At 46.4% G+C, this 23,111-nt stretch overlaps 3 protein-coding genes and 2 pseudogenes across 3 annotated transcripts in view; all 5 read left to right on the top strand.

Annotated features, from left to right (window-relative positions):
• SLC25A51 (solute carrier family 25 member 51) overlaps positions 1-23,111 on the top strand; it is a 411,938-nt gene that overhangs the window by 370,141 nt on the left and 18,686 nt on the right. The gene's annotated exons all lie outside the window — the stretch shown is intronic.
• POLR1E (RNA polymerase I subunit E) lies at positions 126-22,784 on the top strand. Its single transcript, XM_066987904.1, has 12 exons — positions 126-285; positions 377-480; positions 1,684-1,760; positions 8,680-8,765; positions 9,501-9,556; positions 9,948-10,092; positions 11,709-11,816; positions 15,063-15,159; positions 15,934-16,067; positions 17,258-17,339; positions 18,937-19,068; positions 22,410-22,784. Exons 1-12 carry the CDS (start codon positions 225-227, stop codon positions 22,567-22,569), a joined length of 1,242 nt encoding a protein of 413 aa, XP_066844005.1. The 5' UTR covers positions 126-224; the 3' UTR covers positions 22,570-22,784.
• On the top strand, positions 3,903-5,086 carry LOC136788987 (zinc finger protein 280D pseudogene; annotated as a pseudogene).
• On the top strand, positions 5,110-6,390 carry LOC136788986 (zinc finger protein 280D-like). Its single transcript, XM_066988214.1, is given in 4 exon segments — positions 5,110-5,135; positions 5,252-5,464; positions 5,466-5,904; positions 5,906-6,390. Coding segments are annotated over 4 exon segments (1,068 nt in total). The 3' UTR covers positions 6,296-6,390.
• LOC136788985 (zinc finger protein 280D-like) lies at positions 6,388-7,037 on the top strand (annotated as a pseudogene).

Below are 23,111 nucleotides of genomic sequence, written 5' to 3'. Positions count from 1 at the left end.
GGCCCCGCGGCCCCGTCCCCGCGGGTCGGCTCCGCCCCGCCTGTCGGACGCTGCGGCGGCCGCGCGGCCGGGCGGAAGTGACGCGGCGGCGCCGCCGCCGGGCGGAGCGGCGCCAGCGGGCCAATCGGCGGTGCCCTTACTGCGCGGCGGCGCGGCCCCGCGCTCGGCAGCAAGGCGCGCGGCGGTTGGGCGGCGGCTCGTGCCGTTGCGGGCGGCCCCGGGACATGGCGGCGGCCACCTGGCGCTACCGCGGGGACCCCGAGGCGGAGCAGCCGGCGGTGCTGGGTGAGGGCCGGGCGGGGGGGAGGGCCGGGCGGGCGGCGGGAGGGCGGGCGGGCGGCGCCCCGGCGTGACGGCCTCTCCCCGCCGCCCGCAGTGACCTTCGCCAACGGGCAGCTGCGGCGCCCCGCCGCCCTGCGCTTCCGCCTCTACCGCAGCAGCGACGCCGCCGACCCGCGCAGGAGGCGCCGCCGGATCCTGGTAAGGAGCCGCCGCCCGCGGCCCGTCCGCGCGAGCCGCTCGCGGTTCTCCCCCGCGGGGGGGTGGGGGGGGGGGCTTCGCTCCGTGCGGCCTCCCCCCGCGCCCGGCAGCAGCCCCGCACAAAGCCACAAGGTGTCTCCGTGCCGCAGGGCCTTTCCCAGCACCGCAGCGCTGCCCGGCCTCAGCGCCTTGCAGCCTTCCCTTGGTCGTTTCTGCTTCAGAACGTGCCGTCGCAGATTTAACACTGTGCGTGGAATTTTGGGGGTGGAAAGGAAGGGTGCCATGTGCCTGGTCACATTGAGAGCGACAAACAAGTGGCTGGTCTTTTAATCAGAACTGAGTACGCCCTTATTGGAAAAGTTCTTGTTGATACACAGTAGCGTGTTCTCAAGGTAACATTGATTTACCGACATTGTGCGTGTCCTGGTTTTATTTTAATAACCTACAGGAAAATAAGGTTTGAACATTAAAAGCTGTTGATGACTATCAAGGTCCATGTGATCACAAAATCTGTTGTGTTATGTTTATACAGTGAACCTAAAAGCTTTATTGAAGGTTTTTTTTTTTTTTGAGGAACTGCATTATGCTACAAGGAGGTTTTTTAATTCTTTCAGTCAAGAGAAAACCAAACTTCAAGTCAAAAAGTGCTTTCTGCTGGCATTGCTAACTGTTATGATTGTCTGTGTGGATGGCTCACTGAAGGAATAATTTTTCAGCCAAACTTTTCAAGGGAAATATATCTTAATTGACACACAAATATTTAAAAATATATGTACCTGGCTGAGCCATTTATGCTAGCTTTTTTTTTTTCTGTCAGTTAATTGCAGCCAACTGGCTGTACTAGAGTTTTAAATAGATCATTCAAAATTACATTGAGTTCCTCTGTGTTGTAATGATGGCTTTACCCATTTTTTTGCCTTTGACCAAGGCCGGCGTCTGTAAGGTTTGTCTTGTACACTTATAGAAGCTTTAAGCAACTGTGTTAAATAGCCTACAGCATTGGAAGTACCCTCTGAACCGGAGGGCTGATCTCTCCTGTCTATCGACTCTGATTAAACCCACCTTTTCTTTCACAAACTGTTGTTCCTGGTTTAAAGTATGGTGGTCGTGGCAATATAGAGATTTGTGGCACTAGACAGAAGAAAACGAACACAGGAAAGGTTGGTTAGCCCCATGAACAAGTAATTTTTCTTTGTTTTTCAGGTCTCAGAAACTGAAAGGCTTTCATACGTGGGAAATAACTTCGGCAGTGGAGTTACGAAACGTAACTCACTGTGCAGGTATGGGTTCCTGACGGTACTGTGGCAGTAGTGTGGGGGTGGAAGTGGAGGAATTGCTCTGATGCCACATTTCTTGTAGCTTTCCTTAAACCTGGCTCAGACGCTCCCATTGAGACCACAGTGTGAACAGAGAGGATTTCGGCATTAGGCTTGGCCGTACCACATGGTGTAATAGGAAGCTTTGGTGAAGCCACCATCCTTTACATGTCCGGGCTTAGGAAGGTGACCTTTGTAGCCTTGGGACAGATCCAACTGGCCTCCTAAGAAGTGTTGTGTGTATGAGATCTTTCTTATCGTCTGATCGAAGATCCTCTTCAATGGGCAGAGCGACAATGTAAAATAATTTTGCTTTGTTATACCCAAAGATGTTTCCTTTTTTCTTTGATGCATATTATTGCTCCTGCTAGCCTACAGAACTCCGAAATGCACTTGATGTGTGTGTCAGGCTCTTGGTGCGACGTGCTCCGCTCTTTGAATGTACTCCACTTGTCCTGCACTGTTTGCTCTTGTAGCTTCAGTAGTCTCACTACTCTGACTCCTTAAATTATGGGTAGGGTGAGGCAGTGAAGAGCAGAGTTGCAAAAACAATGAGGAAGAGGAGGTGCTTCCAGACATTAGCATTCCAATGCTCCTAGTTCCTGAATACTTTATTTAAAATGAACTTACTTGCATCCCTGGCAGATAGCACTTCAGAAGATGCTAAGCTTAGTCTTTTCTGTCTGAGAATTGAAACTAGAGAGCTGGCCCTTCGAGTTCAGCAGTCTTAAGATAGCATAGCTGAAAGAAGGCTTCAAGGAGCTTTTTCTTCTTGAGTTTGGAGAGAGGAGTTATTAATGAATACAGGTAATGCTCCATATGTTTCTGATATGTGCACCAATGTAGTAGTATTTCTGTACAGATTTGGCACTCCTATTTCTCAGCACTTCACATCACTTTGTATTATTCAGAGAGAGTTCTAACTGTTTAAGTGGTAACTGCCTGCACCTCTGAAGATGCTGAGCTGTGGAAGCTAACAAGGCAAGCTGACAGATCTGTTTGGCATTAGGTTTGCATATGCCTCAGGATCGCCAGACATGCAGGCAACAACTAATTAAATTGTTTCTTGATTTGTTTTCTAATTTTTCCACCTTTATCCATGTAACCTGGTTTGTTTCCTCCCACATCTGCCTCACCTGCATTCCTGATGATTTCCTGCAGTGGATCCGTTCTCATAGATCTCAGCAGCTGTCAGCCTAAGACCAAATTCACAACTGCAGATGTTGGTGTGTCAGCATAAATCACAGCTGAACAAACAGTCTGGTTTACTCTGAGCGCAAAAATCAACGAGGCTGCCAAATCCTCGGGCGGCACTTGTTTCACCCGTTTCCTAGAGCAGCAGGCACCGCTTAGCAATCCTTTCTAGCCACTGAGATTCTGTGCTCCCCACAGGACTTGGGCAGCTCCTCTGAGAGCAGTTGCGTAGAGCCTTGCACACACTGCAAAAGGCAGCTTCTACAGCAGGCCGATTTTTTTCTTTAGGAAGTGTGTCCTGAATTTTAGGAAAACATGTTAAAAAGCTGAGCAAGTTCAGGCACCACTCAGTAGGCTTCAGATGGAATTGACTTTTCTGGCTGATTAAGGAATTGGTACAGTTGATACTCTGATCGGCTTCAATGAGAGGTGACATACAGCCTCTTCCCGGTGGGTCATGAGATGTGCCGAAAAGCAGCACAAACCATTTGGGTTAGCCTCTGAAACATGAGATGAGAAGGATTTTACCTGAGAGAAATTAACCTACTGTAGAGATGGCACACTTATAGTTCATAGAACCATAGAATATCCCAAGTTGGAAGGGACCCATAGGGATCATCGAGTCCAACTCCTGGCACCGCACAGGTCTACCCCAAAATTCAGACCACGTGACTAAGTGCGTAGTCCCATCGCTTCTTAAATTCAGACAGGCTTGGTGCAGTGACTGCTTCCCTGGGGAGCCTGTTCCAGTGTGCGACCACCCTCTCGGTGAAGAACCTCTTCCTGATGTCCAGCCTAAACTTCCCCTGCCTCAGCTTGACACCATTCCCGCGGGTCCCGTCACTGATGATTACAGAGAATAGCTCAGCACCTGCCCCTCCACTCCCCTTCGCGAGGAGGTTGTAGACTGCGATGAGGTCTCCCCTCAGCCTCCTCTTCTCCAGGCTGAACAGGCCCAGTGACCTGAGCCGTTCCTCATACGTCTTCCCCTCTAGGCCCTTCACCACCTTCGTAGCCCTCCTCTGGACACCCTCCAACAGTTTAATGTCCTTTTTGTACTGTGGTGCCCAGAACTGCACACAGTACTCGAGGTACGAGCACAGAGCAGAGCAGGACAATCACTTCCCTTGACCGACTAGCGATGCCGTGCTTGGTGCACCCCAGGATACAGTTGGCCCTCCTGGCTTCCAGGGCACACTGCTGGCTCATATTCAACTTGCTGTCAACCACGACCCCCAGATCCCTCTCTGCGGGGCTGCTCTGTTAGCAGACAGCCTGTTAGCAGACCTGTAACCAATCCAGCGATGACACAGCCAGTATCACGAAATATCACAGTTCCTGTAGGGGCTCAACCTGTATCCAGGCCAGTGACTGCTGTAACAACACAGCCTGTAATACTCGATCAAGATGATATTATGGATTCTCCACCAGGTAGTACATCTGGTGTACTGCTTGGTGTGAGACTGAACTCGGGAGTTACACGGTACCAGACTGGGCCGTCAGTGAATGTAACAGGTACTAATGCTACATCAAGCAATATTAAAAATGGAGGACCTTTTCCACGAGCTTGTCCAAAGCGCAATATTGATTTCAATCTTATGGGTCCTTTAAAAAATCATATAAAGTATTGTTGTCCAGATATGGTGAATAATTTCTTCCCGGGAGTGGCCAAAACAGAATCTTCAAGTACAACAAGCAAGATCAATGAATCTGAGAAAGGAAAATTGATTATGTTAGTTAACAACTTCTATTATGGGAAACTTGAAGGTGATACCCAGCAGGTACAACAGGAGCAGAAGACTCATACAACATTTAAGTGCTTCAGCTGTCTGAAGGTTCTTAAAAATAACATAAGGTTTATGAACCACATGAAGCATCAGAGCTCGAGAAGCAGAGCAGTGGAATCTGGGAAAGCCATACCACCTGCCAGCACTGTTACCGTCAGTTTCCCACCCCATTCCAGCTGCAGTGCTGAAGGGATGCAAGACACGGACTCCTGATGGCTCTTAAACAGGAGACATTTATTGCCATTTTTCACCACTAGATATACTTTCCCCCTAGCCCCACGCACTGTCCGTGCGCCTGAATCTGTCTTACAGTTGGTTAGAGACCCTCAGACATGCGCCTCGAGCCAGCCAGCAATTGGCCACTGCCCAAAGCTCATCTTTAACACTGTAGCCAATTTACTTTATCTTGACCTTGCTCAAGTTTTTGGTTCTACCGCCGTTTTCCTCATTATCTCTCAGGGACGTGTGAAACAGCACAAAGTTCCCTGCAAATTCCTTTCCCACACAGTGCCACGTTGAAAGTACACGCACGCCTTATGAATCATCTACTGTTTGTAAAATCTGTGAATTATCATTTGAAACAGAGCAAGTTCTTTTGCAACATATGAAGGACAATCATAAGCCAGGTGAAATGCCATATGTGCGCCAGGTATGCAGCTGCAGATCCTCAGCTTTTTCTGATGTAGAAACATTTCAGGACTGTTCATGAGAATACAAAACATTTGCTGTGCCCATTTTGCCTCAAAGTAATAAAAATTGGAGTACCATATATGCATCATTATATGAGGCATCAGAAAAAAGGAATATACTGTTGCACAAAGTGCAGACTTCAATTTTTGACTTGCAAAGAAAAAATGGATCACAAGACTCAGCATCACCGAACATTTAGAAAACCTAAACAGTTAGAAGGATTGCCTCCTGGAACAAAGGTTACTATTCAAGCGTCTGTTGGATCTCTTCAGTCAGGATCTCCTGTTAGAATGAGTATATCCACATTTCAGTTATCACCTAAAGCTAAAAATACAACCACTAGAAATCATAACAGATTTAATACAAATAAGTCAAAAGCAAAATCAAAACCGTCAACTACACTGAAGAAGCAAAATGCATGGACCAACAGCAGCAGCAAAAAAAAAAAAAGTTATTACTACAGCACTGCATAATCTAAGGTATCATTTGGGAGCTCACAAATGCATTGAGTGTTACTCAGAAATAAAAGATTTTGCAAGCTACTTTTCTACATATGTCCATTGTACCTTATGCGGATACAATACTAGCTGTAGCAAAGCCTATGTGAATCGCATGATGAGTTTTCACAGTGCTCGTCCAAGTAAAAGATGTTGGATCTACAAGAAGCATTCAGAAGAGCTACGAGGTGTGACTGTAGTATGTCTTAACTGCGATTTTCTGACTGATGGTTCTGGCTTAGATAGCATGGCCACACATCTGAGTGAAAGCCACACTCATACTTGTCAAGGTATTATAGAGAATGTTTCTGTAGATTTGCCAACTGCCTAACAAGTATCTGAGGGAGTTGAAAGCGAGCAGGTATCCTGTACTGCCTTGGCTCACTGATATGTCACTGTGGAGCAGCAAATTGAACCTAGTCGAGTTTGGGATTATTTTGCAAACAAGAGCATAAGTCTTCAGAGGAAACAAAAGAATGCAATGGAAATCAAACTAAAAAAGTTTCATCGGTTGAAAAGTACGAAGAAAACTCATCATTCTCAGGTACAAAAAATGTTCCCAATTTGGAACTCCATGACAACAGCTCTAAGAATTCTTTGCATGAGAAAGGAGCATGTTGTGATTCAGATAGTAACAAACAGTAGACAAAGAACAAAAATATATTCATGGTGAAAGTGAGTTGAAAACTTGCCAAAGTTCAGATGATGGTGTCTTGACTGACCAGACTAAAGTACAAAACTTGGATGAAACTACACTTGCAGCAACAAACGCAAAGGACTTAAAACTAACGTTGGGTGAAGATGTTAGTGTTGAGCAGTTCTAGAGAAAAAGAAATGAACCTAAATCCCTTAGTTCAGACATTAGTGAGCAAGGCAGTATTTGTTTGGAGCCTTTGACTCCATCAGAGATGCTAGAGCATGAAGCGACTGAAATTCTTCAGAAAGGTAATGTTGCGCCTTCATCAAAGAAAGCTGAACAGCCCTCTGAACGAACAGGTGAGACTTCTAAAGAAAGCAGTCCCAACAGAATGGAAACAACTCTAAACAAGACAGATGAAAATGAAACAAGCTGAAATTGTGTTCTTTTTATGGCTTATTATAAATAAAGGTAGGAACACCATGCATCATTCCTGACAAGTCTGCTCATTGTTGCTCATAGGGTTTTTTAAGAGAGAGAAGGAGGCACAGCAGGGAAACTTTGCATATGAAGGTAGCATGTACATGTATATACAACTGAATTAACTAAGTTTATGAAAGGTAACACATTTCAATTTGTCTGCCTGTCTCTTCTGTGTGGTATATCTTAATAAACCAACATCCGAAAGGAGGAATAGATTCTATTTTTTTTAATCTCACATGAAGTGATTTGCTAGTCAAGAAAAGATTTTTAAAAATCCTTAAGTGAAACGGTGGAATTTAGTATGAATACAGTTCTGATGCTGAAGTGGAGCACACTTTTTGCAATGGCTGTTGGTCTGCTGATAAACTGGGTGAACATAAACCTTTGGATTTGGTGTCACATTCCTGTCTGTAAAAGCACGTAAACAGAATTATATGAATCTGTGCATCTCTGTACAGGTGTAATCCTGCCAGACTCAGCTTACCTTAATAAACTTTCAGTGAAAGCGGAAATACTATGACAAAATGTATGTTTGTGGGGTTTTCAATGTGCAGGCTGTGCAGAAATACCGAGCATAATTGTGTAAAGTAGGACATACTGCTGAAAGGACTGTAGCTGTTAGGCTTTTACCATTGTTTTAAATATTCTTAGTGGTAGACCCATAGGAGTCGTCTGTAAGTCAAACCAAAGTATGGTTTAATGTAAAAATTGTTTTCAGCAAAAAGAAGGACAACTCCAGAGTGGAAATACCAGCTGGCATACGTTCTGCCATTTTGCAGCTGCTACTTGCTAACTGTTACAAAAAGGACACGAGAGCATAGGAACGTACAGTTCGATTTCAGGACTTTTTGTAGTCTGTTATGTACAGAAAGATAGCTGCTGGTTTGGGGTTGTTTTTTTTTTTCTTTATAGCCAGCAGCTAGGTGTCGGATTGCAAATGACTAACAGAAGCTTGCTCTTAGGACTTCATTGCTCCGTTTGAAACATTCAGAATGTGCTTTTGACTTAGTTTTGTTTCTAATGAAAGTTAAATGTTTTGAACAGCTGTTAAAGCACTGCTGTGAATTGTTACTTTTTGAGTAAATATTTGAAACAAAATTTTGTCTTTGTGAATAATTCATTGCTTATTGCTCAGTTCTGAGCTCTGAGGACTTAGGCTCAGAGTGACTTGTAGTACGCAGGGAAGCATACACAGGGAACACAAGTTTTAGAAGCAACATGAAACCAAGGATTAAACCAACCATACTAGAAGAGACAGAAGAAAGTAGTAACTAGCACTCAGGCACCTACAATTGATCTGTGCATTTTGAAGCTAAGTCAGTTGATTTAAGACATTTACGTTTACCTAGAGCAACAAGTCTTTTTATATATATATACCTCTGTGCATGTATAGAAAGCACGTATGTCTATAAATGTATTACTTCAAGGTAACTTTTTTTTTGAGTGAAATTCTGAAGTTTCGTGGAAAATTGGCATTTGCGATGCAAAAGAACTGGCAGGAGATGTGTAATACATGTGGCTCTGCACCATGTCGTGTTAAAACACCACTTCCACTGGACTGTCTCTTGCTAATAATTTGCCGCTGTTCTCCCCAGGTATTTTGTTGGTGTGTTAAACAAGGACTCTGGCCAAATGGAAGTCTACAATGCTGAAATATTCAACATGCAGCCCTTGCTGTCAGGTAGGAGGATACTGTATTTCACCCTAGCACCATAGTCACAGCGACCTAGAAATAGGTATACATTCAGCTATTGATTGCTTGGTTACTGGCAGCATTGCATTCTGTTTTCTCCTCAGCTACCCTTTCTTACTTGTTTCTGCCATGTTCCCTCAGCATGGAGGAAGGAGGATACGTTACATTCTCCCTCTAAGGCACAGCATGGCATGATAAACAGAGGGAGAAGGAGGATCGTAGCTGAAATTTAGGGTGGGGCTTAAGCAGAGAGCAGTAAGGGTGGGAGGGTGGAACTGCCAGAGCTGGGAGCAAAGTTGTCACTGCTCAGAACAAATGCAGCCTTGTCTAGGTAGGCCCTGCTGAGGGAAGCCTGGAAATGGCCAGGTCAAGGCACTGAATCGCTGCAAAAGAAAACAGCTTTTCTTCAGCAGAACTGCTTTTTATTCCGCAGCTAGGAGGATAACCCAAAGAATACGGTCTTCAGGGATCTATTTTCTATGCAACAGGACATGACTATTGCTTCCATCTATGCATCACGCTCATAGACTTTGTAGCAAAAATTGGGCTGCCTTTCTCTCTTTGTTCCAGGTACATACTCATTCATTGTGTTCTTTAATTGACAAAGTCCCATAGAATTCTTAGTCTAGTCTTTTATTAATGGATTAGAGCTTAAGGAGTGCCAAACGCATGTGTTTTCCCAGCTGCTGCAAGCCAAGCATACTAATTCTTGTTCTTTTATAGATAATTTAATACCTGATGACACAAAGGACTACCAGAATAAATCCTTCAGGGAGAAGGTAAAGTTGAAACCCCATATCACATTCTGCTATGATTATCCAGCTGACAGTGACAGATACTTGTCTGAGACTGAGATGCTCAGTTTACTGTAGTGTAAATGTGCAGGTTCAGCCCTCTCTCTCAGCACTCAAGGTCTGAGACAGCACGTTGCTAGTGCCTAGCATTAGCAGTATTTTCGTAATTATTTCAGTCTTGATTACAGTTCCAGGTACTTCCTATCCTGCTCTCCTCCCCCGCAGTGCTTGTTGGGTGGTTGGGTTGTACCCAGTGATATGTTTGAAATTTTCTTGAAAAGTGTAGGATAAATGGTGGTTGGGTGGGTTTTCCTCTTGGATGCAAAGTGTCCTGAGTTCAGCAGTGTGTAGTCATTTGTGTCTCTCTCGTTCACAGGTGGATTTGTGCATTGAGGCCTTTGGCACCAGCAAGCAGAAGCGAGCTCTGAATTCCCGACGAATGAATGCAGTGGGCAATGATATGCTTAACACAGCTGTGACAAAAGCAGCAGCAAATGTTATAGACGCAAAGGGAGTAACAGGTAAGAATATTGTGTGAGGTGTAACTGAAGACAATTAGATGTGCTTTTCTGTCTGTTTGTTGCCAAGTATGGCAGGAAGAAGAAAGGGGTTTTGCTTGTAGTAAGCAATGAAGCTGTTGGTTTAACAGCTGAAACGTGCACATGTTGAGGAAATCACAGGTTGTTCTGGTAGACAAGGAACTGCTTCCTTCTGATCCTACTAGGCTTAGTGTGGGAGTTGCCTGGGTAAGGGAAGGTCCGTGTGTCATCAGTGTCCATTTCTGCCCGTATTTTGTCAGTGTTCTGGAAGCCCACTTAGAGGCATAAAGGCAGTAAATTCACCTGGCTTGAAAAGAGCTGCTGGATGTTCATTAAGGTGAGCTGTACTCTGGCTTCCCAGTGGCATGTGTATGGAAAATGATCTATGCCTTATACTGGGTCCCAGCACCATCATGTGCTATCCCAGGTGCTGTTTTGAGTCAGTCTGATAGACTCGGTCCTCTGCTATGGAGAAGCTGGCAGGAAAAGGTATCTGCCATGGTCTTAGTTATTGCCACTACCGTAGGAAAAATTCTCCCAAGTATCACATTGAGGTAATGTTTCAAGGAGAGCTGATACCCCCTTCTGTTGGTGCTGGTGAGGCTGCATCTGTATTGCCTTGTGCAGCCTGTGCCACCCCACTCTGCCCTATCCCTGAACTTGGTTAGTCTGGCAGAGAGAAGGCCGAGGGGATCTAACCAGCAGCACACAGCTGTCGGAAGGGCAGTCAGAGCCAAGCCCTTCTCAGCAGTGTCAGGCTATACAGCACGGGTCAGCAAGACAAGTCACAGTGGTCCATGGGAGGAACTTCTTGCCTTGGAGGATGGTGGAGCCCTGGGACAGGTCACGGGGAGCTGTGTGGTCACCATCCTTGGGATGACTTCCAAGGCTTGGTTGGGAAAGCCAGGGCTGCCCTGATACAGTGCTGGAGACAGTCCATGCGGGAGGTTGAACTGGAGACCAACTGAGCTTCCTTCCAGCAGCACTTGTGGGATTCTGACTTGCGTTAGCTATGAATAGGAGAGACTATAAAACTGGTCAGCTCTCATTGGCATGAAAGCTCTCAGCGCTTGTGTTCCAGATAGGATATCTACTGTGCTCTGCTTGTTACGCTGGGCCAGATGATGTCCAATGGAACCCAGGATGTCAAAACAATGTTCTCCTGCTCGCCCTAGACGCAAGAGGTGTAGCAGCAGCAGCCAGTTTTGTCTAGTCTGGAGCACCATTTCTGGATCTTAAGTAGCAGAAAGTTCTTCACAGAAGTGATGACACCAGGCTAAAAGGCAGCGTGCTGAGTACATTACAGGCAAATTAGAAACTCTGAGCCTCCTAGAATGCTTTCTGTACCCACACATGGCACTAACCAAACAAAACGGGGAAGAGCTGTGGCCTTTCCTTGTCACTGTTCCCGGTGAGATAAGTGCTTAAAACTCCATTTCAGCTTCCATTTCCTGCTTAAAATAAACTAGTGTTGACCCAAACCGCCTCCCCCCCCCCAATTGACTTGAATTTCAAGGAAGTATTTGGGTGTGGTCAGATTCTCTCAGTTTTTGTCTGCATGGTCCAAATGCTGTTTTGTTTCCCACTTCTCTCCTAAGCTTTGATCCAAGATGTGGCCCAAGACGATGTACAGAACATGTCCATATTTCTGCCTCCGTGTCATGAAGATGCCGACAAACCAGAACATGTTTACAAGTTTGAAGACAGTATCTTTTTCAGTAGCAGAGTGTGGTTTCTGATTTCTGTTTGCTTGATGTCAGTACTCTGGCATGTGGGAGGGAGTGCTGTCAGGCATGTGGCAGCACTGAGCTGAACCTTCGTAGAATTGTAGGATGGTTTGGGTTGGAAGGGACCTTAAAGCCCATCTGATTCCACCCCCCCCCGCCATGGGCAGGGACACCTTCCCCTAGACCAGGTTGGCCAAGGCCCCATCCAACCTGGCCTTGATCACTTCCAGGGATGGGGCATCTAAACTTCTCTGGGAAACCTTTTCCAGTGCGTCACCCCCCTCGGAGTAGAGAAGTACTTCCTTGTATCTAATCTAAATCTACCTTTGAGTTCTAAGCCATTATTCTCCCTGACAAAGAGTTCCTCCCCAGCCTTCCTGTAGGCCCCCGTTAGGTATTGGAAAGTTGTTACAAGGTCTCCCTGGAGCCTTCTCTTCTCCAGGCTGAACAACCCCAACTCCTTCAGCCTGTCTTTGTAGAAGAGGTGCTCCAGCCCTTCATCATCTTTGTGGCCCTCCTCTGGACTTGTTCTAATGTTTCCTTGTCCTCCTTGTGCTGGGGGCCCCAGAGCTGAACACAGGGCTCCGGGTGGGGTCTCACGAGAGCAGAGGAGTGGAAGAATCCCCTCCCTTGTCCTGCTGGCCACACTGCTTTTGATGCAGCCTGGGATATGGTTGGCTTTCTGGGCTGCAAGCGCACGTTGCTGCCTCATGGTGAGCTTCTCATCCACCAGCACCCCCAGGTCCTTCTCAGGGCTCTTCTCAATCATTCTCTGCCCAGCCTGGATTTGTGTTTCAGATTGCCCCAGCCCAGATGCAGGACCTTGCACATGGCCTTGTTGAACCTCATGAGGTCACACAGGCCCACCGCTCAGGCCTGTCCAGGTCCCTCTGGATGGCATCCCTTCCCTCCAGTGTGTCGGCCACACCTCACAGCTTGTAGTCATCAGCAAACTTGGTGAGGATGCATTCAGTCCCACTGTCCGTGTCACCAGCAAAGACGTTAAATTGTGCTGGTGCCAATACTGACCCCTGACAAACACCACTTACTACTGATCTCTGCCTGGACACTGAGCTGTAGACTGCAACTCTTTGAGTGCGACCATCCAGCCAATTCCTTACCTGCTGAGTGGGCCATCTGTCAGTCTGTCTCTCCAATTTAGAGACAAGGATGTTGTGCAGGACAGTGTCAAATGCTTCACACGAGTCCAGGTAGATTATGTCAGTTGGTCTTCCCCTATCCACCAATGCTCTAATCCCGTTGTAGAAGGCCACCAGATTTGTCAGGCATGTTCTGCCCTTAGTGAAGCCGTGTTGGCTGTCACCAATCACCTCCTTTCTCTGTATGCTTTAGAATAGTTTCCAGGAGGATCTCCTCCATGATATTGCTTGGTCCGGAGGTGAGTCTGACTGGCCTGTAGTTCCCTGGTTCTTCCTTTTTCCCTGTTTAAAAATGGGGGTTATGTTTCCCCTCTTCCAGTTGGTGAGAACTTCACTGGATTGCCACAGCTTCTCAGATATGATGGACAGTGCCTTAGCAACTACATCCACCAGTTCCCTCAGGACCTGCAGATGCATCTCCTCAGGTCCCATGGACTTGTGCACCTTCAGGTTCCTTAGCTGGTCTCAAACCTGATCTTCTCCTGCAGTGGGCAGTTCTTCATTCTCCCAGTCCCTGACTTAGTCTTCTGAGGCTTGAACTATGTGACTGGAGCTCCTGTCACTGAAGACTGAGGCAAAAAAGTAGTTGAGTACCTCAACTTTCTCCATATCCCAGGTAACCAGGTCTCTCGTTTCCTCCTGGAGAGGGCCCACAATTTCCACAGCCTTCCTTTCATCACTGACATAGCTATGGAAGCCTTTCCTGTTGCCCTTGATGTCCACGGCCAAATTTAATTCTAACAGGGCTTTGGCGTTCCTCACCTTATCCCTGGCTGCTTGGACAGTGTGTCTGTATCCCTCCCAGGCTACCTGTCCTTGCTTCCACCCTCTGTAGGCCTCCTTTTTCTGCTTGAGTTTTGCCAGGAGCTCTTTGTTCATCCATGCCGGCCTCCTGGCGTTTTTGCCCGACTTCCTCTTTGTTGGGATTCATCGCTACTGAGTTTGGAGGAGGTGAATATCCTGAATATCCTTGAATATCAAACATCTTTCCAGGGCTTCGTCCCATGTTACTCTACCAAGCAGATCCCTGAAGAGGGCAAAGTCTGCTCTCCCAAAGTCCAGGGTAGCGAGCTTGCTGTGCTCCCTACTTGCTGCCCTCCGAATGCAAAACCACACCATTTCATGGTCACCGTGGTCAAAGCTGCCCTTGAGCTTTACGTTTCCCACCAGCCCTTCTTGTTGGTAAGAATGAGGTTGAGCCTAGCACCTCTCCACATTGGTTCCTCTATCACATGGAGAAGGAAGTTGTCATCAGTGCACTCCAGGAACCTCCTGGATTGTCTACGCCCTGTTGTGCTGTCCCTCCAGCAGTTACCAGGGTGGTTGAAGTCCCCCATGAGGACCAGGGCTTGTGAACATGAGTCTGCTTCTGTCTGTCTATAGAGAGCCTCGTTCTGCTTGGTCTTCCTGATCAGGTGGCCCGTAGCAGACCCCCATTATAATGTCCCCTGTCCCTGCCATCCCTGTAATGCTGACCCATCCCCATTTGCCATGCCAGTGCCAAAGCCCTGCAGGCATGTGTACATCTCTAACTCTTGTTTATTCCCCATGCTACGTATGTTAGCATAGAGACATTTGATTTGGGCCCTGATGAAGCTGACTTACTGGGTGCAGTCGCTGCATTTCCTTTGCGCTGCTCTTCAGGTGCTCTCCTGCTGACCTGTGACCCTTCTCCAGGCTCTGGGCATCAAACAAAAAGCTGAGAGAGCAGGGACATACTGCATTGACACTTAGGGCCTGCAAGTTCTGTATCTTTCGTCCATCCTACAAATAGAAGGATGCCGTGCCTCCCTGCTGGAAGCACTTCAGCTAAGAGTAGTAATGAGGTCAGAAACATAGGAGAAATGACTTGTGATTGAGCCACAGCCTTTAGAGACTTATATTGGTCAGCTTGCAAGTCTTGCAATTACATCCTGCTTATTTATAATTTCCTTCCCCACTTTCCTTTCCCACATATTTCTATTGCAAGAGTGAAGAGAGTGTATCTTATTATGGGCTGCTCTTACCAGAAAGGAGAGAAGGTATTCATGTTCTTTACTTCAGAATTTCTTTAAAATCCTTCCAGTCCTGTCCCCAGCAGAGTATGAAGCATTGAAGGGTCCAGCAGCAGCCTTTATTAACATCACTCCGGAAGAAATCACCAAGAAAACAGAAGAGAAAAGGTAATACTGCTGCAAGCAGCCTTTTAATAGTTAGGGATGGCCTTGTGAAGTTGCAGTTCTTCTGAGGTGCAGGATGGCAGCTGCGACCAGCTCCCCAGTATGGGTATTGATTGGCTGATCTTTCCAGTCCAGAGGGAGGACGTTTAATCCAAACATGCAGCTCCACGCCTTTGGGGAGTATGGAGGGAGCTGTACGGGAGAGGAGGTGGTGTGCACTGCAGTATGGCTGCCCTTTTGGGAACGGATTACAGAAGAAGAGAGGGGATAAATCCACAGTGGGAACTGGAGGCAAGTTCATACAAAAAGGACCATAGAGCTGTGCTGAGAATGGTGCACCTGTGGCCAGGCACCGTCCCCAGCAAGTACTTACTGTCTTGGTGTGGAAGTTGCTGTGGCTTGGCAAAGTGACATGGACCTACACTTAGTGTGTTAAGTCCTGGTGCTGAGCAGCTGAAATAAGCAAACAAACTCCCTGTGCTTCCCATCTGCCCATGGCTAAGTAGAAGTGTGTCTGTGCCCCATAGTGAGCCTGCAGATCCTGCAATACAGGGGCCTGCACAGTGGCTGCACTCTGAAAAGGCCTGGCTGAAATGTTGTCAGCAAGGAAAATGTACTCACAGAGCAGCCTTGTGAACGTCCGTTTGTCGGTGTTCTGGGAAATCTTCCAGCCTAAAACAGCTGTGCATTGAAGTCAGGGGTTTGCTGTGTCCTGTTCTGATAAGTAAGATAGTCTCTGGTTCTTTGATCCTCATGTTCCCTCTCTTTCTTCTTCAGCCATTGCTCCTTTGTCTTAGAGGAGCTGAAGTTCCTGCCTGTTGATGAGAAGAGCAGGGATCACAAAGCCCGATGCCTGTGGTTCCTGGACATCCTTGTTAAGTTCAGCTTCCTGAAAGTCATCAAGAAGAAGCGTAAGACAGTTTTCAGCTCTTTGCCTTTTCAGCTACCTGCTGGAACCTGGTTTGCAATGACTGCAATAGAAACCAGTAAAGCTGCCCAAAGTTAGCTGTTCAATAAACAGCCACTTGGCAGCAGTTGTAGTTCAACCTGTGTCACGGTGAGGTAGAGGATCTTCATGCTGTTGTGGGGTATTCGGTCTGCATCTACTGGAGGATGGATGTCTAACCCTTTTCAGTCCCTTTCTAACAGTCACACATCAGAGTGGCACCATGAGATCCTCTTTGTAGGAGATAATGTCACTTAGGTTGGAATTTGAGATTCGTTTTTGTTTATTGATAGGTTATGGTTTCTGTACTTACAGACATGTTTTATATTTTCAAGCTTTACTCTGGGAGTAGGGAAGCTGGAAATTGTCAGCTCTTTCCCTCTTCTAGCCTCTACATTCCAGATGCAAGAGGCATACAGGACACAATACATACTTTATATATCCCTCTGTTCTCTTGAGTATCAGGGTTTTCATTATCCTTTACTTAACAGCTCAGTGTGTGAATCCCAGTGAAATGGCAGGAACTGCTTTTTTCAAAAACACCACACAAAATATTTTGGTTGAGATTTTCACGTCTTGGTATATTTCACAGAACTCTTGTATGCGATTCTCATTCTCAGTCCTGAAAACTCCAATGGTAGCATTTTCAGTGGCAGGGAAATGATATTTGAGGAAAGGGTAAGCCTGTCTGTGGAGCTCTTCCTGCATAGCTGGAGACAAAGGAGTCATCCTGTAGGAGGTAGTTGAGGAGGCTTGAAATGGATTTTGGAAAATGACTAGTTTGGTGCTAATAGGAATTTGTTAATGTGGTTTCAGTTTTAATAATCTATCTGACAGGACTATCTGTTAAGAGACAGGAATCTATTAAAAGAAAGGTTTGTGTAGTTGCACATGTACATGTGTATTTTAATCTGTCTAGTGTTGAGGTGGGACATCCCATTTGCAGTGAACAACAAAAGATGTTAGGAGCCTCTCTCTTATCTGAAAATTGATTAGACCCGGAAATCAAGTGTGCAAGTTCCTTTTAGTTTCTCTGCACTCCCGTGTAGAGGTCATGAATGCTGTAGTAAGGAACATGCTGTTATGATGGTTGATTGACATTGTGAGGATGAGTACGTGCCTCTTATTTCACTGCAAAAGCCCTTTCTATCCTAGATCCAATGGGTCCTGAATGTCCACACATTATTAGCAGGAAACTCATGAAGAACTTCACCTCGCTGACCTACAACAACGGCAGGTAAGGAACTTTGTTTGCTTCAATGTTCTCGAGGTTGAGGTATAGCAGAATTCAGCTTGAAGGGCCGTGGTGTCGTTATCGGGAAATATACCAAAATGGAAGACAGCAGAGGCTTCTTGAGTAGCACCCTGGACTGTGTAGAATAGTGTTTTATGACTGACGGTGGTCTGTGGGCAGTGCAAGTCTACGTGTGACTGGGAGAGGCAGAGTCATGCGTGCAAAAGCATGTGCCTATGACTTTAGCTAGCCTGACCAAATGGCATGCCCGTCTGTTTCTGGAGTTCGCTCCCTGAATGCAGGATAGGAGAACATACGCTTGTGTTGCAGCTCACTCAGCTGCGTGGAGAAAATGGGTAGCTGCCTACACATACATTTTTCACTGTAAACCAAGGCAGCTGACAGGTAGCTGTGCCAGCTTTCCACCATCTCAGAGTAGGGTTGGGACAGGGGCAGAGCAGTGGCTAAATAATGGTGCTTCTTTTACACTCACAGCGCTTAATTAAAACAAAAGGGATGCTTTTGCATGAAATAAACCCAACTTATTTGAATTCTCCAGACCTACGCAGACAAAACCACATAAAGATTCGTGCTGCTTAACCCCTGGGCTGAGGCCAGTGCAGGTTGATGTACAGAAACTCATGCCATTGCACATGGATGTTTACAGGCCAAAGAGTTCTGCTTAAGTTTTGCCCAAGCATTACCCAGCCAGCAGTGACAAAGCTGGTTGCAGTAAGATGGGTTCTCATTCTGCCGTGGAGGTCAGACAGGACAAGTCATCACCTCGTGACAAGAGTAGACTGGGGGCTAGGAAGCTCAATCTTTCCAGTAGTGTCAGAGACACTTGCTGAGGCAGCTGTTGGAGGCTGCCTTTGACCAGATGGCCATTTGTTGCTACCTTACAAAGGATGCCTTTTATAACTAAGCAGTGATAAATCTGGATAAATGTTTTCAGTGGTCCTGTTGAGAGGAAGCACCAAAATACTGGCAAGAGTGAATAATATTCTAATTCTTGCCACAGTGCCTTTCCTGCAGTCAAGGAGGCAACAGCCTCTGCATGGAAGAGGCATAACTGCTGTTGCTCAGCCATTGTGGAGCTGCACTTTTGCCGTCAGACTGAAATTAACAGAGAATTTGAGTCCAAATGGGTGAGCGTTTGTCTATGAGGACTCAAACTACTGGTGAACAATCAAAATAAATGCTTCCACATTTGCTCTGTGTGGACTGTCTATTTAAGTAGCCATTAGTATTATACTGAATACCCTCAGAGCAGCTTCTCTTTGCTTTCCTCTTTCAAGGGATCAGAGTGCCAGAGAGACAGAAGTGTCATTAGGTGGTGATTTTGTCAAGGCCATAAAGCAATAAACAACTCCAGAGGCCTTTGCTTTTGAACAGAAACATAAGCAGCTTGTGAGAAGGACAAAGAAGTCTGTGAGGTCCCCATGAACAGGGATATTTGTTGCTTAAAGCTCTTTCTTTCATGTCTAGGAAAAGTCTGTCATCGCTAACAGAGGCTCCAATTCTCTGTGTACCTCATGGGGGCTGTGTTTTGGGTTCACTAATATTCCAAATTTCATGTGTTCTCCCTCTTGCCGTTCAGTGTCCAGAATTTAATCTCTGCATCAATGAAGACTAAAATCACATCATACGTCATCGCCTTGGCTCTGCACATTAACAAATTCCAAATAGACCTCACCGTCCTGCAGAATGACATGAAGCTCCACGAAAGCAGGTGAGTCATCATGTTTGTTCATACCTGCTGAGATGCCTGCGGTCCTCATACAAATAGTGCCCCAGGGAAGAGAGCTCTGGAGCCTCTCCTGCCCCTGAGTAGTACGGTTCCTGCTGTGAGAACCTTTTGCTGTAATTGGACATTGGAGTGTGTCGAAGCTTTCTTTTCAAGCCCTACTACTTGTAAAGGAGGGTGGTTATACATCTCAAGCTTTGTGATGGTGCTTACTGCAGTGCACCCTCAGGTGCATTAAGAGGATATTCATCTACATTGCAGGCAGGGAAACTGAGGCGGACAGCACCCAAATGGCTGGCTGGGGCAGATTCCGGCAGAAAACCTACCCAACTGCTTCCCAGCCCCATTTCTTACCTGACAAGTCTCATCACTCTTCACTTTCCTGTCCCTGATACACCTTCTTTCTGCAGAGTTCTGCTCCCTGCTAGCTACCAGTCTGAGTGCAGGCCCAGCTTTGTAGCAGACTGCAACAGGAAAACTTGAAACAGGTTTTTGTCTCACAGTCAGATAGTAAGTTGGTGGTAACATGGAGTAATCCCATGCTCCTGAAATTTCCTCACTCAGGGGTTGGAACCAAGGAGATTGTTTTGTTTCTGAAATGATGGTAGACTTGGGGACTTTTCAGCAAAGAATCTTGAGGGGAGAACTGGAGAGAGGTTGGCCATAGTATTTGAAATAAGGATTTGCCACAGAATCACAGACTGAATGAGTTTGGCAGCGACCTTTGAGGGTCATCTGGCCCTATTTCCCTGCTCAAGCAGGGCTACGTAGAAGCAGTTGTCCAGAACCATGTCCAGACAGCTTTTGAAGGTCTTTCCAAGTGGGGAGACTCCACAGCCTCTCTGAGCAACCTGTTTCAGTGCTGTCACCCACACAGTGAAGAAGTGCTTCCTGCTGTTGAAAGGGAACTTCTTGTACTCCAGTTTGCGCCCATTTCCTCTTGTCCTGGCACTGAGCACCACTGTGAAGAGCCTGGCTCCATTTTCTTTACAACCTCCCTTCAGCTATTTACAGACATTGATGAGATCCCCCTGAGCTTCCTCTTCTCCAGGCTGAATAGTTCCAGCTCTCAGCCTTTCCTCACAGGAGAAATGATCCAGTCCCTTCATCATCTTTGTGGCCCTTTTTTGGACCACATTTGTATGTCTATGTCTCCCTTGGGTAGCAGAATTGAACACGGTACTCCAGGTGCAGCCTCACCTGCACTGAGTAGAGGGTAAGGACATCTCTTGATGTGCTGGCAGCACTTTGCCTAATGCAGCCCGGAATACCGTTAGCCTTTTGCGGTGATGGCACTTTCCTGGCTAATGCTCAGCATGGTATCCACTGGGATTCCTAGGCCTCCAAAATCTGCAAAGCTGCTTTCCAGCAGGGTGATCCCCAGCATGTCCTGCTGCCTGGGATTGTTCCTCCCCAGGTGCAGGACTTTGCACTTTCCTTGTTGAACGTAATGAGATTCTGGTCAGCCCACTTCTCCAGCTTGTCGAAGTCAGTCTGGATTGCAGCACATCCCTCTGCTGTCTCTGCCACTCCTCCCAGTGCCAAGTCAAGGGTAGAGAGCATGAGTGGGTAGAAACAAGCTTGCAGAATAAGCAACTGGGCAAACAATGCTTGCTGTGTTAGATTTTTTTTGAAAGTTGCTCCCTAGACTTCAATTTTCCATAGAAAAATAATTACTCCCCTGCCAAGTGGTGTCTCAGCTGTTAGCTGCAAGACATGCTTGTGCCAGCAGGTGTCAGCAGAGCCTCCTCCAGCTCCTCTGGCTCTGAGAACGCTTTCATTACAGTTTGCACTGTAATATCTCTGGCCCCTGCAGAATAAATCAGGAATTGATCAGCGCTAATCAGCCAGTCTGCTGAGCTTGCTGGGAAGTTGCCCAACAAGCAGACATTAGCTCAACAAGCAGCTTGTTAATACTGTCCGGGAATGGGTCAGGTGGCCCTGCTAGTAGCTCTTCGGCCGTGCATGTATCTCTGTCGCACCCCATCCTGTTCTGTGAGTCACGGTGACTCCTACGGACATTTGCTGCCTAGCTCAACCGTACTGGTCTTTTCTATCAGGATTCTTTAGAGGCGATGCTGCTGTAAAGGAGCTGCAGATGGTCAAAAGTCCTTCCCTACAACAGAGAAAGACATTGTAGAGTATCCTGGGCCTTCTTGTTGAGGGACATAATCTCAGGATCCTAGGAAAACTGAAAGTTATCAGAGCCCTTAGCCACATCTGGGTTTTGCAAGCTGTATAATCAGACCTGATGCAGCAACTTCTGATTTTTTCTGCAATTTTGCTCTTTGTTCTTAGATAACTAATAGCAATGTTAACTGGGCTGGCTGATACTGGTTTCCATCTCTTTTTTTTTTTTTTTTGGAAGCTGTTTTAAAATAAGTTAGTTGGGTTTTTTTGTTTTTTGGTTTTTTTTTAATTACAAGTTTTCCAAGTTTTTGATCTTAAACGCTTTACTGGAGCTGGGAGCACAGGTTATAGGATGCTAGTGACAAAAAGGTGGGGGAAGCAATCACTTGTTGGAAAAACAGAGATGAGGCACATGTCCCTGTGACACTTCACTCAGCCACGGGATGATCCTTGCTTGAAGTGGGAGGTTTGGTTGAAGAACACCTGACATCTCTTCCCATCTGAATCTGTTTGTATTTCAAAGCCATAAAGTCATCTGGGAGGATACTGGGGCTTGTGTGTTCTCAGGGCACCAGCTGAGGCCAGATAGCTTATTTCCTTGCTAGATTCCTCTCAAACAAACTTTGTTCTTTGACAAACCTCCAGGTATGTTCTGGCTTGTGACTTCTTGCCCAAACCCATCACGCTACAGATCTCAGCCAAGACCTGAATTTCAGCAATCAAAGGGAGATGCTCTCACTGTATTAGATTCCCTCCATTGTACCATATATGAAAGATGAGTCCATTGGGAATCTAATATGGGCTGCCTGCAGCAGCGGCTGTAACATCTCTTCACAGAAAAATGGAGAGCTGCATTACCTTTTCCGAGTCAGCTGGCCATTGAGTGCTCTCTCATGCTTATGCTCTCTGAGGTTGTTGTGCAGTTTGGTAGCATTCCAGCCTCCCCAGCAAGGCTCTGCCTTATAATCTTGAAATACTTCCAGCTTCTAGTTAGATGATCTTTCAAGGTCCCTTCCAATCCCTGACATTCTGTGATTCTGTCCCCACGGTGGTGTTAAGATGCAGAGCAGACATCCTGCTTGTGGCTGCCTCCTGGCTTCCCTCCCTGAGGTGAATGGCTGCTCATCTTTTTTGTGGTGTCAGTCCCAGAAGATCTGTCTGCCCCACTGACATAGTGTTTCTCTGGTGTTTTCCAGGATGATGGACATTGCAAAGGCCATGCGGTTGAAGATCTCCAAGGCAAAAGGACTGCCAGGGCTTGAGAATGATCAGAACCACAAGCTTGGCACACTGTCTCTCCCCTTGCCTGCACAGAAGACATCAGGGAACCAAAGGAAGCGCAAGAAGATGAACTAAAATATCTGAGAGGTCTCAGCAGGTGTGAAAAAGTTCCCTTCAGAACAGTCACCCTGCACCTACAGAGTCATGGGGATGCTTTTCTCTGTTGTGTTTGGTTGTCCGGCATTACTGCACAATCTCACTGAAGTCACAGTGTTGGGCTGGAACCGGTGTTCACTTCATTAAACTGCTGATCTTTTCTATTAAAAAAAAAAAAAAAAAGCTCTAATAAACCCTTTGTCTTTCTTCCTGTCTTTATGAAGAGAAAAGGATGTAGGATGTGCCAGAGCAAGAGCATGCTGGTTGAAACTGCAAGTGCTCCACTGACTGCTTTCTTCTGGCAACGTAGTGGTCAGCTCATGGCCAGTTTTACTTCTTTGACGCAAATGCAGCGTAGAGAGCACAGAAAGAGAGAGGGAGAAAAAACAAAGTTTTATTTATGCACAATTTCAGCTCCAAGTGTTTCTCCAGAAGTTTCAGTGTAATTCTGTCTTCGCAAAGTGTAAATATACTGAACAGACAAAGCATTTCTGCCACTTACACTAATCTAGCTGAAACCA

The sequence above is a fragment of the Anser cygnoides genome, chromosome Z (genome assembly GCF_040182565.1).
Source record: "Anser cygnoides isolate HZ-2024a breed goose chromosome Z, Taihu_goose_T2T_genome, whole genome shotgun sequence".
Classification (NCBI taxonomy): Eukaryota; Metazoa; Chordata; class Aves; order Anseriformes; family Anatidae; genus Anser; species Anser cygnoides.
This window is presented reverse-complemented; position numbering and strand designations above follow the sequence as displayed.